General features: G+C 43.6%; 1 protein-coding gene across 6 annotated transcripts in view; it reads left to right on the top strand.

Moving 5' to 3' along the window:
• tanc1b (tetratricopeptide repeat, ankyrin repeat and coiled-coil containing 1b) overlaps nt 1–10,606 on the top strand; it is a 118,994-nt gene extending 108,388 nt beyond the window's left edge. For 3 of the 6 annotated variants that reach the window (XM_087804382.1, XM_087804386.1, XM_087804387.1), the window contains 8 exons: nt 6,170–6,508; nt 6,636–6,811; nt 7,125–7,257; nt 7,546–7,575; nt 7,695–7,786; nt 8,188–8,334; nt 8,401–8,501; nt 8,572–10,606. In XM_087804382.1, coding sequence (XP_087660508.1) covers nt 6,170–6,508; nt 6,636–6,811; nt 7,125–7,257; nt 7,546–7,575; nt 7,695–7,786; nt 8,188–8,334; nt 8,401–8,501; nt 8,572–9,916 — 2,363 coding nt within the window. In that variant the 3' untranslated portion in view covers nt 9,917–10,606. The remainder of the gene's footprint in view (nt 1–6,169; nt 6,509–6,635; nt 6,812–7,124; nt 7,258–7,545; nt 7,576–7,694; nt 7,787–8,187; nt 8,335–8,400; nt 8,502–8,571) is intronic. The other 3 variants (XM_087804384.1, XM_087804385.1, XM_087804383.1) reach the window with 3 other exon arrangements.
• The last annotated feature ends 510 nt before the right edge of the window (nt 10,607–11,116 follow it).

The raw sequence follows: 11,116 nt of genomic DNA, 5'->3' as shown, positions 1-11,116 counted from the left end.
TCAGTGCCACCACAATATTGCATGTAGGAAGGTCTATCAGTGCTATCAGAATATTAAGTGTATGGAAGTATAACAGTGCCTTCATAATATCTAATTTACGGAATATATCAGTGCCATCATAATATTTAATGTATGGAAGTATATCAGTGCCATAATATTTAATGTATGGAATTATATCAGTGCCATAATTGATGTATGGAAGTTTATTAGTGCCATAATTGATGTATGGAATTATATCAGTGCCATAATTGATGTATGGAAGTTTATCAGTGCCGTAATTGATGTATGGAAGTTTATTAGTGCCATAATTGATGTATGGAAGTATATCAGTGCCATAATATTTAATGTATGGTAGTATATCAGTCTCATAATTGATGTATGGAAGTTTATCAGTGCCGTAATTGATGTATGGAAGTTTATCAGTGCCGTAATTGATGTATGGAAGTTTAATAGTGCCATAATTGATGTATGGAAGTATATCAGTGCCATAATATTTAATGTATGGGAGAATATCAGTCTCATAATTGATGTATGGAAGTTTATCAGTGCCATAATATTTAACATATGGAAGTATATCAGTGCCATAATATTTAACGTATGGAAGTATATCAGTGCCATAATATTTAAAGTATGGAAGTATTGTCAGTACCATAATTGATGTATGGAAGTTTATCAGTGCCATAATATTTAACATATGGAAGTAAATCAGTGCCATAATATTTAACGTATGGAAGTATATCAGTGCCATAATATTTAAAGTATGGAAGTATTGTCAGTACCATAATTGATGTATGGAAGTTTATCAGTGCCATAACATTAAATGTATGGAAATATATCAGTGCCATTATAGATGTATGGAAGTTTATCGGTGCCGTAATTGATGTATGGAAGTTTATCAGTGCCGTAATTGATGTATGGAAGTTTATCAGTGCCGTAATTGATGTATGGAAGTTTATTAGTGCCATAATTGATGTATGGAAGTATATCAGTGCCATAATATTTAATGTATGGGAGAATATCAGTCTCATAATTGATGTATGGAAGTTTATCAGTGCCATAATATTTAACATATGGAAGTATATCAGTGCCATAATATTTAACGTATGGAAGTATATCAGTGCCATAATATTTAAAGTATGGAAGTATTGTCAGTACCATAATTGATGTATGGAAGTTTATCAGTGCCATAACATTAAATGTATGGAAATATATCAGTGCCATTATAGATGTATGGAAGTTTATCGGTGCCGTAATTGATGTATGGAAGTTTATCAGTGCCGTAATTGATGTATGGAAGTTTATCAGTGCCGTAATTGATGTATGGAAGTTTATTAGTGCCATAATTGATGTATGGAAGTATATCAGTGCCATAATATTTAATGTATGGGAGAATATCAGTCTCATAATTGATGTATGGAAGTTTATCAGTGCCATAATATTTAACATATGGAAGTATATCAGTGCCATAATATTTAACGTATGGAAGTATATCAGTGCCATAATATTTAAAGTATGGAAGTATTGTCAGTACCATAATTGATGTATGGAAGTTTATCAGTGCCATAACATTAAATGTATGGAAATATATCAGTGCCATTATAGGTGTATGGAAGTTTATCGGTGCCATAATTGATGTATGGAAGTTTATCGGTGCCATAATTGATGTATGGAAGTTTATCGGTGCCATAACATTAAATATTTGGAAGTATATCAGTGCCATAGTTGATGTATGGAAGTTTATCAGTGCCATAATATTAATTGTATGGAAGTTTATCAGTGCCATAATATTAAATGTATGGAAGTATATCAGTGCCGTCTGAATATTTAATGTATGGAAGTATCATTGAAAATTAAAAAGATTAAATGTAACCTTTTCTTTTTTTTATTCAACCTTTGAATATAGAAATGATTGAATTCTAATAACAAAATCAATTCAATGCCCAAAAACGACAACAACAACAAATTAAAAGTTGTTAAATTGAATCATAATATTTATACAATGGCGACTCTTTAACTTCCAGACTCTGTGGACAATAACTGTTGGTTCTGATTATAATTCCGTCGGCGTCGAGCAAAGGTTTTTCCAGCTCGTCGCTGTATTTCCGCCACACGAGTCCCTCGATGCTATTTGTTTGGAGGACGACGTGTGCAGCGAAGATCTCGACCATCTGTTGTGAACGTCAGAGTCGACGCTCCGGAGGAACTTTACAGCTGCTGCCAGTTTTGTTCTCGCGTCGGATTCAATCTCCGATACAGACGAGAGTTTCTAACTTCAGGCTGAAGAGGAAGTTTTGTGTTCATGTCGTGATGTTTATGTTGATTTCTTGTTTGTTTCTAACATATAGTTTATGGACGTATGGATGGAATCCGAGTTATGTTGTGACTTCTTCTAACTATGGATTAAAAAAACTAAATAAAATCTGACTTTTAATCTAAGATAATATGGACCATGTTTGAATTAGGAATTTATCCATTTGAATTGTTTTGGTCATTTAGACGTTTGTAACTTTTAGCTCAGAAAAAGAAAGGTTTAATATCAGATCATGAGTTTTTAATATTTGATATTTCGACTTTGAAAAATAATTTTAGATTTATTTATTTTTGAATTAAAACTTTTGAATAAAAAACTCAAAAATTCTTTAATCTATATTATTATGGGTTTTTACTCATTTTAAATAATCCGAAAAATAATTTCATACTAGAAATTCTGACTTAAATAATCAACATGGAATTTTGAACACAAATGTTTACTTTCAATTCTTTATGAATCGTCACACATTTTGGGATTTAGACTTTAATTCTGTTTTGGGAAAATGTAATTTTGAATATGAAAACAAGACTTTTTTTTTTACTTTATTGTAAATTAATTAATTATGTGATGTCATATATTTGAATCTCTTAAAAGACAGTTTTGTGAATTTAAATTATTTAAATATCAATTTTTTAAATTCTTAATTAGAGATTTTTGATTTCAGAACTTGTATAGCAAAAATATTCTGACTTCTCAAGCATAGAAACATGTTTTAAACTAAAGAAAATATATCAGATATTGAGATGAAAAAACTATTTCAAAATATATTGTCTGTGTTTTTTTTGGAGTTCCTTCGGCTGAAGATGATCAGAGGATGAAATTAAAGGAGGAATAATGGCCTCATCTGTTCGCCGGCGGCGTTTTGAGCAGCAGGTTCAGATGAATGTGGGTCAGAGTGATGGAAGGCGGCTGTCGGCCGGTGGTTCTGTGCTGGTTCTGCTAAATGACTGCAGGGCTCTGGACATGATTACTGGAGAGGGTTTGGTGCTGAAGCCTTTCACCTGGTTGTGTGTGTGTGTGTGTGTGTGTGTGTGTGTGTGTGTGTGTGTGTGTGTGTGTGTGTGTGGGGGGGGGGGGGTGTGTGTGTGTGTGTGTGTGTGTGTGTGCAGTTGAACATGACATGTCAAAAAATGTTTGAAAAACATCTAATTTCTACGAATTTTTTTTTCCATTAGTCGCTCGTCCACTGAGCCACATTAGCAACAAGAGCATTTGTCAAAACTGAAACTCTGGTGATTGCTCCTGATGATAAGGTTCCAGGGTTGAGTCAGTACTTGGGTGACTTTTGGGAAACAATTTCCCAAAGGAGACCTCCTGAGGGATCAATAAAGTTTTACCTTACCTTACCTTACCTTACCTTACTTAGGTCAGTCTGTCAAACTGAGCCTGAGAAACCTGGGTGTTGTATTTGATAAAGACATGTCTCTTGTTCAACACTGTAGAAATCTGACCAGAAACTGTTTCCTTCAACTGAGAAAAATCTCGAAACTTAGGAAAATGTTGTCAAAACATGATCTGGAGCTTGTAATCCATGCGTTTGTGTCTTCTTGCTTGGACTCTTGTTACAGTTTATTTTCATGTCTTAACAATAAGGATCTGTCTCGCCTGCAGTTAATACAAAACTCTGCAGCGAGAATTCTGACCCGTTCAAGTAGAAGAACTCACATTTCTCCGATCCTTAAAACTCTTCACTGGCTGCCAGTTTCTTTCAGGATCAACTTTAAAATTCTGGTTCTTACTTTCAGATCTATTCATGGTCAGACTCCTCCTTACATCACTGATCTGATCCAGCCTTACACCCCAGCTCGGGCTCTGAGGTCTGTGGATCAGAATCTACTGATGGTTCCACGCACACTTCAGGACCAGAGGAGAGAAATCCTTCCAGACTGTTGCTCCTAAGCTTTGGAACGATCTTCCTCTGTGTTTGATGATCTACTGACTCCTTTAAGAAACATCTTAAGACGTTTTTATTTGTTCAGGCTTTTCCTTGATTTTCTGGAACTCCTGTTGTGTTCTCAGTTTTATCTTGATCTTTAAAGTATGTACTTTATTGAATATTGTTTTGATTGTTCAAGTGCTTTGTGACCCTGGTCTGGAAAAGCGCTATACAAATAAAAATTACTTACTTACTAACTATTTGTATTGATCAGGTTAGTGACGGACGGTCATTGGATAAGAACCGGCAAATTTCTTTGCATTGTTGTGTTTGTTCAGTGGCTGTTAATGTGATCCATGATGGTGGTGATCAAGAGTTTTGAAGGATTCATTAGCGACTTGTACGACTTCTCTCCTCTTTTGTTCCTCAGAGCAATAGCAACACTGTTTTATTTAATAAATCTGTATCTTTGGCCAAAATTTATAGAAGTTGTTATCGAGCTGATTGTATTATAAGTCGATTGAAGTGAGCTCCTTGGCAGCGGTATGCTCTGTTTTAGTGCTTCTCCAGGTGTTTTGGCCAAAATGTGGAAATGTATTTTTAACGTTGAAATAGTGACAGATTCAATGTTGAGTATTCAATTTTGGATTTTACTATGATTCCATATCTGATCCAATGGAAATATATTTGTGTTGTTTTAGTTGTGACTACTTTGGTCTTTATCTAAATCTTCTAGAGTCGTCAGTTCTGTTTCTAAATCATCGGATCATGAAGTATTTCTACAGATGATTGTTTCTGTCTTGAAGTTTATCTTCTGAGCTGGAATGAATCACCAACAGAGTATTTCCTTCAACACTTCCTCTTCTGAACCCAAGCACGACCTTCAACCCGGAGCTCGACCTTCCTGGCGAGTCTTCACATCTGTCTTTCCACTGATGCCGTCAAAAGCGCTGACTCGGCGAAAACCTCCTTCATGTTGCGCTCGACCCCAGGGTCGTGTTGACGGACAGATTAGCTTGTGAACGCTCCTCGTGTTCCGGCGTTTGAACCGGCGGCGCTAAGCTGCAGCGACCGTGTCGGAGGTCACGACCTCTGAGCCTTCAGTCCACCGGAGAGAATTCTCCTTCAGCGCTTGATCTCGGCGAGTGAAGACGTGTTTCTAACCAAACATCATCATGCTAATGCTCGAGTCGATGCAGATTAAATCACACGTCCGCGGCGCCGGCGCCCCGTTTAGGATGCAAAACACTTGTGGATATGCAGAGCGACGTAATCCGACTCCCGCAAGAATCCGTGGAACGACTCGGATCAGGTTTGTTCGAGACAAACACACGATGTGTCAGCAGCACAAATACGTTTCACGGCTGTCGGATTTCAACCAGCAACTCTTCAGGATCCTCTCAAAACAATGTTCCCCCGAAACTAAAGTAAATCTTTAGTCCCAAAAAAGAATCTGTTGTTGAACCTGGTCAACAGTTGGAGCGACACGTGTCCGTCTTTTGGTTAGCGATACCTAAATATGTTCAGTGTACACACAGTACTGCATATTTAAATAGTACTGTATAGCTTCATTTACCCACCTTTACTTACGGTGCCAACAAAACGTTGAACTCCCATGATGCCTTTCCACGAACTGCTCTATGAAGTGACGACTGATTTATCACTGTAATACTGAATTTAAAATCTACGTCTATGGTTGCCATGGCAACAGTAATCGAAACCAGTGATTGGTTGGCTGGGCGGCAAAGCATTGTTAGATCATGCAAGATTATTTTTCTTTTATTGTAAATATTGGATGTTTAGTGTAGGTTAAGTTTAGGTCACGAAAAGTTATTTGACTCCACGAGGGCCCCATAAGGTCAAAGGGCCCCCAAAACCTCACTGTTCTAAACAAAATGTTTAAGAGGTGTCTGGTACACGTGACCTCTAGTGGCAGCACAAGGAACTGCGTCGACTGACCTCCGTGTTTGTTTCCACGCCAGCGTTGACGGCGTCCGCAGGTCGGGGGAAGGCGGACGTGTGCAGCTTCCTGTTGGAGCAGGAGGCCGCGGTGCAGCAGGTGAACCGGCGCGGGGTGTCGCCGCTCTACTGCGCCGTCAGACAAGGTCACCGGCAGGTGAGGGGTCGCGCAGGACAAAAAAAGACCTTCGTCGTCGTCGTCCGACGCGTCTTCATCCTGAGCCTCGGTTTCCTTCAGATCGCGGAGCAGCTGCTGCAACACGGCGCCGACATCAACGTCAGCGACAAACAAGGACGCACTTTACTGATGGTGGCGGCGTGTGAGGGTCACCTGACCACCGTGGAGTTCCTGCTGTCCAAAGGTCAGAGTTCAACATACAGATACACTTCCCTTTTTTTTTTCTAGTACTACTTACTACTACTACTTCTACTCTGGCACTGATATACTTCCAGTTGTTTTTTTTTAAATCCCTGAGTTTTGTCTGACAGGTGCTTCACTGACTTCCATGGACAAAGAGGGCCTGATGCCGCTCAGCTGGGCCTGTTTGAAAGGACACAAGAACGTGGTCCAGTTTTTGGTGGAGAGAGGGGCGATCATCGACCACACGGACAAGAACGGAAGAACCCCGCTGGACCTCGCCGCCTTCTACGGCGACGCAGAGATCGTACGTAAAAAAAATTTAAAAAATACTATAGTATTGTCGAGTACTTGACTCTGGTGTTGCAGAATTTACAAACTCTTGACGAAGTCCTGACTTTTTTCAGTTGTTTTCAAACCAAAATATGTCCAAACATCAGCTTTAAAAACTGCTGGAGTCCACCGTATCCTCTCGTCCTCAGTCATCAATGGGATCTTGCTGGATTTTATGAACAAAATGAGAATAGAATAGAATAATAGAAGCTCAACAAAGACCAGGTCTCTCTGAGGGTCCTTCTTTACTCAATCCGGACCCCCTGACACACACGTGTGACCCTCAGGTCCAGTATCTGGTGGAGCGAGGAGCCGTGATCGAGCACGTGGACTACAGCGGGATGCGGCCTCTGGACCGAGCCATCGGCTGCCGCAACACCTCGGTGGTGGTGACGCTGCTGAAGAAAGGAGCCAAGCTGGGTAAGAAAAACCTTTCGCTGAGGACTTCAATTCTCTGACCATGTAACACGAAGAGGCGACTTCATCAGGATCTTCATCATCATCTCGTTTCAATCTCGTCCATCTCTGGTCTTTAAACCTCCCTCTGGTGTAATTTAGCGAAAAAAGCTTTGAGAAGAAAATCATTTCCATTCGTCCTCGTCTCGAAAGCGTCTCCAGCTCTTCTCTTGGTGTCTCTGGACTTAAACGTCGCTGCTTTTCTTCTCTTCTCTCTCGTTTCTCTTCCAAACTGCTCCCCCGTAATCGAAGGGTACAGAACGTCGCCCTATGATCGATCAGGTACAATCTTTAGGTAACTTTGCCTCGAAAAACCGTTGATCAGAGACGATACAGCGAAGTGATGATGCGACCGCGACTCCAGCGTTCTGGTCTCACGACTCCCTCTCTGGTCCCTGCAGGGAACGCTGCCTGGGCCATGGCCACGTCCAAACCTGACATCCTCATCATCCTGCTGCAGAAGCTGATGGAGGAGGGGAACCTGCTCTACAAGGTCAGAGGAAGAGGTCCTGAGAGTGGCGGTCAAAACCGCTCCGACTGAATGTGTCTACATGGAAATTAAATGATATTTTTAGTTTTAACATTTAGTTGCAGAATTTACAGACCACATGACTCTTGATGAAGTCGTGACTTCTTTCAGTTGTTTTCAAACCAAAATATGTCCAAACATCGGCTTTAAAAGCTGCTGGAGTCTAATGTATCCTCTCGTCCTCAGTCGTCAATGGGATCTTGCTGGATTTTATGAAAAAAATGAGAATAGAATAGAATAATAGAAGCTCACCAAGACCTTCTTAACTCAAAATGTATTAAAAAAACACTTTAACCTTAATATTTAGTTACAGGTTTTCGTTTTTTAACTCAAAATATTCCTCCTGACCTTCATGTGTCCTCCAGAAAGGCAAGATGAAGGAGGCGGCTCAGAGGTACCAGTACGCCCTCAGGAAGTTCCCCAGGGAAGGATTCGGCGACGACCTGAAGGCGTTCAAAGACCTGCGGGTCTCCCTGTACCTCAACCTGTCGCGCTGCCGCAGGAAACTCAACGTGAGTCCCGACCCGGTCCCTGGTTCTAGGATCACAGATCCCCGTTAACGTTGGTTCTTCTCGTAGGACTTCGGGATGGCGGAGGAGTTCGCCACGAAGGCGCTGGAGCTGAAACCCAAATCGTACGAAGCGTATTACGCTCGTGCACGAGCTAAACGCAGCAGCAGGTGAGAGCGAGTCAACATGTCCACTAAGAGGTCCCGGTTCTGACCCCCCACCCCCGGTCTCTCTCCACAGGCAGTTCGCGGCGGCGCTGGCGGACCTCCACGAGGCGGCCAAACTGTGCCCCAACAACCGCGAGATCCGCCGCCTGCTGGCTCGAGTGGAGGACGAGTGTAAACAGATGCAGCGCTCGCAGGTCAAAGCGGGTCTGGAGGGCGCGGCGGCGGCGTGCGGCCAGGCGTCCGGAGGTCACGACTCGGATCAGGACCACGAGGAAGGACAGGAAACATCAGAACACGGTCTGGTGCGGAGCGTTGAGGCTCAGAGGGACATCCTGGAGGAGGAGGAGGAGGAGGAGGATGAAGGTGATCAGGCGAGGATGGCCGAAGCGTGTCGGAACTCTTACTCGTTCAACCGGGCCGGGCATTCGGAACCAACGAGTAGCCAGAGTCAGAACCCAGGCAGGCTCCCTCTGCACCGGTACCCCCGGGAACACAGGGAGGCCGTGACCCAGCAGGGCCTGGTCCTGCAGTCGGCTAAACAAGCCCAGATCGTCAAAACCAATCAGCATCTGAGCTCCATGCAGGCAGCAGGTGGCGCCGCCGGGGTCCGTTCACTAGGAGGGAAATCTCAGTACGGCCCGTCCAGTCCTCTACCGGGTCGACACCTGCTGAAGCCGGGCCCCGGTATCGACATCGGCCCCTTACCGCCCCCGCCTGACGCGCCTCTGTACGGGAACCGCCTGTTTCTGGGCCGCAGCTGTGACGAGGCGACCTTCTCCAAAGTTCTGGGCCACGATCGGCTGTCGGCCCAGTCCGCCTCCTCGCTGGACGGGTTGTCCTGCGCCGGTTCTGGTCCTCAGAGGAACAACGGCGAGGCGAAGGAGGCGGCGGGCGGGAGCATGCACGTGTCCAGCTCCACCAGCAGCCTGGGGTCCGGCAGCAGTCAGTCCGACAGCGTGAAGCTCGGCCCGGACGTCCGAACCAAGATCTCGGACAAGTCCAAACAGCCGGAGTACAAACCCCGACCCTTCATGGGCGTCATCGACAAGACGGCGCGTTTCCTGCCGCAGCCGGCGCCGCCGCCGCCGCAGCACACGACCCTTCAGACGGCCGGACGCAGCTGGATGTCGGTGGACGCCCAGATGTGTCACGTGTCCACGATGGGTCACCAGCCCGGCGACCCGGAGCCGCTCTTCGCCAAAACAAGCAGCACTTACCACGAGCACGAGCAGCACAAACCTCTGGGCGCCGGCCTGCAGAACGGCGCCAAGGACTACGTCGACAAGTTCTGCTACGGCGAGCCCAAGGTCGTCCAGCACGCCTTCATGGACGGCAAGAAGCCGCAGGCCCGGGAGAATCCTGGCCTCCTCTTGGCGTCCATGAAGCCGAAGCGCTCGTTCATAGAGTCCAACGTCTAGACCTGAAGGACGGTACAGAAACATCAGTCGTATGGTGGCACATCCTACTTCTGACGCCGCTGACAGTGCAGACCCTGACCCGGTCTGGAACACCTGACATTGTTTTTTGGTCGGGGGTGGGGGGGGTTAACGCACAAAGACCTCGACACCAAAAAGCTTAAAAAGTTGAAAAGAAAAGGATGTCGGAGAGAAGAGGACGAGCATTCCCGAGTCGATGGAAGGAAGGAGAGAATGTTGATATGTTTGTTGAAGTGTTTTTGTTTTTTATCCACCGGTTCTGTATTTGAATTCTTCTGCACAACGTTGTTAAAATGGTGTTCAATGTTCTTTGTTAAATATCTTTGTACATGACGATATACACTAAGAAGTCCTTCTGTATCTGCTTGTGGCGCCACCTAGTTTAATTTATTTAATGGCTTCATTGTAAGAGCAATATATTTTCTATAGTTATTTTTGCACAGCTACTAAGACATTTTATGATCCTGGGTTCTGGGTTCTGGTTCCGTGAGCGCGTGCGGCAGCAGCGCTTCACGGCGCGTTCAGAAGAAGAAGAAGAAACGACTCGGTTCATGTTCGTTCGATGCAATCGTTGCCGTGTGGTCAGTATTGTGAGCTTCATCAGCTGTGATCATATACTGTCGTCGCTGCCGTGGGAGAGAATAAAACTTCCTGAGAGGAGAAACAAACGTGTGCCACGAGTCCTCAGTGTTTTTACCAGTGTTTAGCAATTATTGTGTTTTCAGAATATGATCCAGTTTCATACATGTTTTTCTACGACTGACGCCCTTGAGTTTCTCGCATGATTCGTTAGAATGTCTTTGCCAAGTTACACTACTGAGCCTCTCGAAGAAATACTACAGAGCCTCAGAGAGTAATACAATGTAGCCTCAGTAAGAAATACTGCAGTTTTTCAGAGATGTACTATGTTTTCTTAGCAAAAAATACTAGGGAGCAAGAGCAGAGTAATACTATGTAGCCTCAGTCAGAAAACTACAGTTTTGCAGAGTAATACTATGTAGCTTCAGTAATAAATACTACAGAGTTTTGCAGAGTAATACGATTTAGCCTCCGTAAGAAATACTACGGAGCCATGCAGAGTAATACTATGTAGCTTCAGTAACAAATACTACAGAGTTTTGCAGAGTAATACTATGTAACCTCAGTAAGAAATACTGCAGTTTTTCAGAGGTGTACTATGTT

This window comes from Callionymus lyra, chromosome 12, assembly GCF_982586985.1.
Source record: "Callionymus lyra chromosome 12, fCalLyr1.hap1.1, whole genome shotgun sequence".
Taxonomy (NCBI): Eukaryota; Metazoa; Chordata; class Actinopteri; order Syngnathiformes; family Callionymidae; genus Callionymus; species Callionymus lyra.
This window is presented reverse-complemented; position numbering and strand designations above follow the sequence as displayed.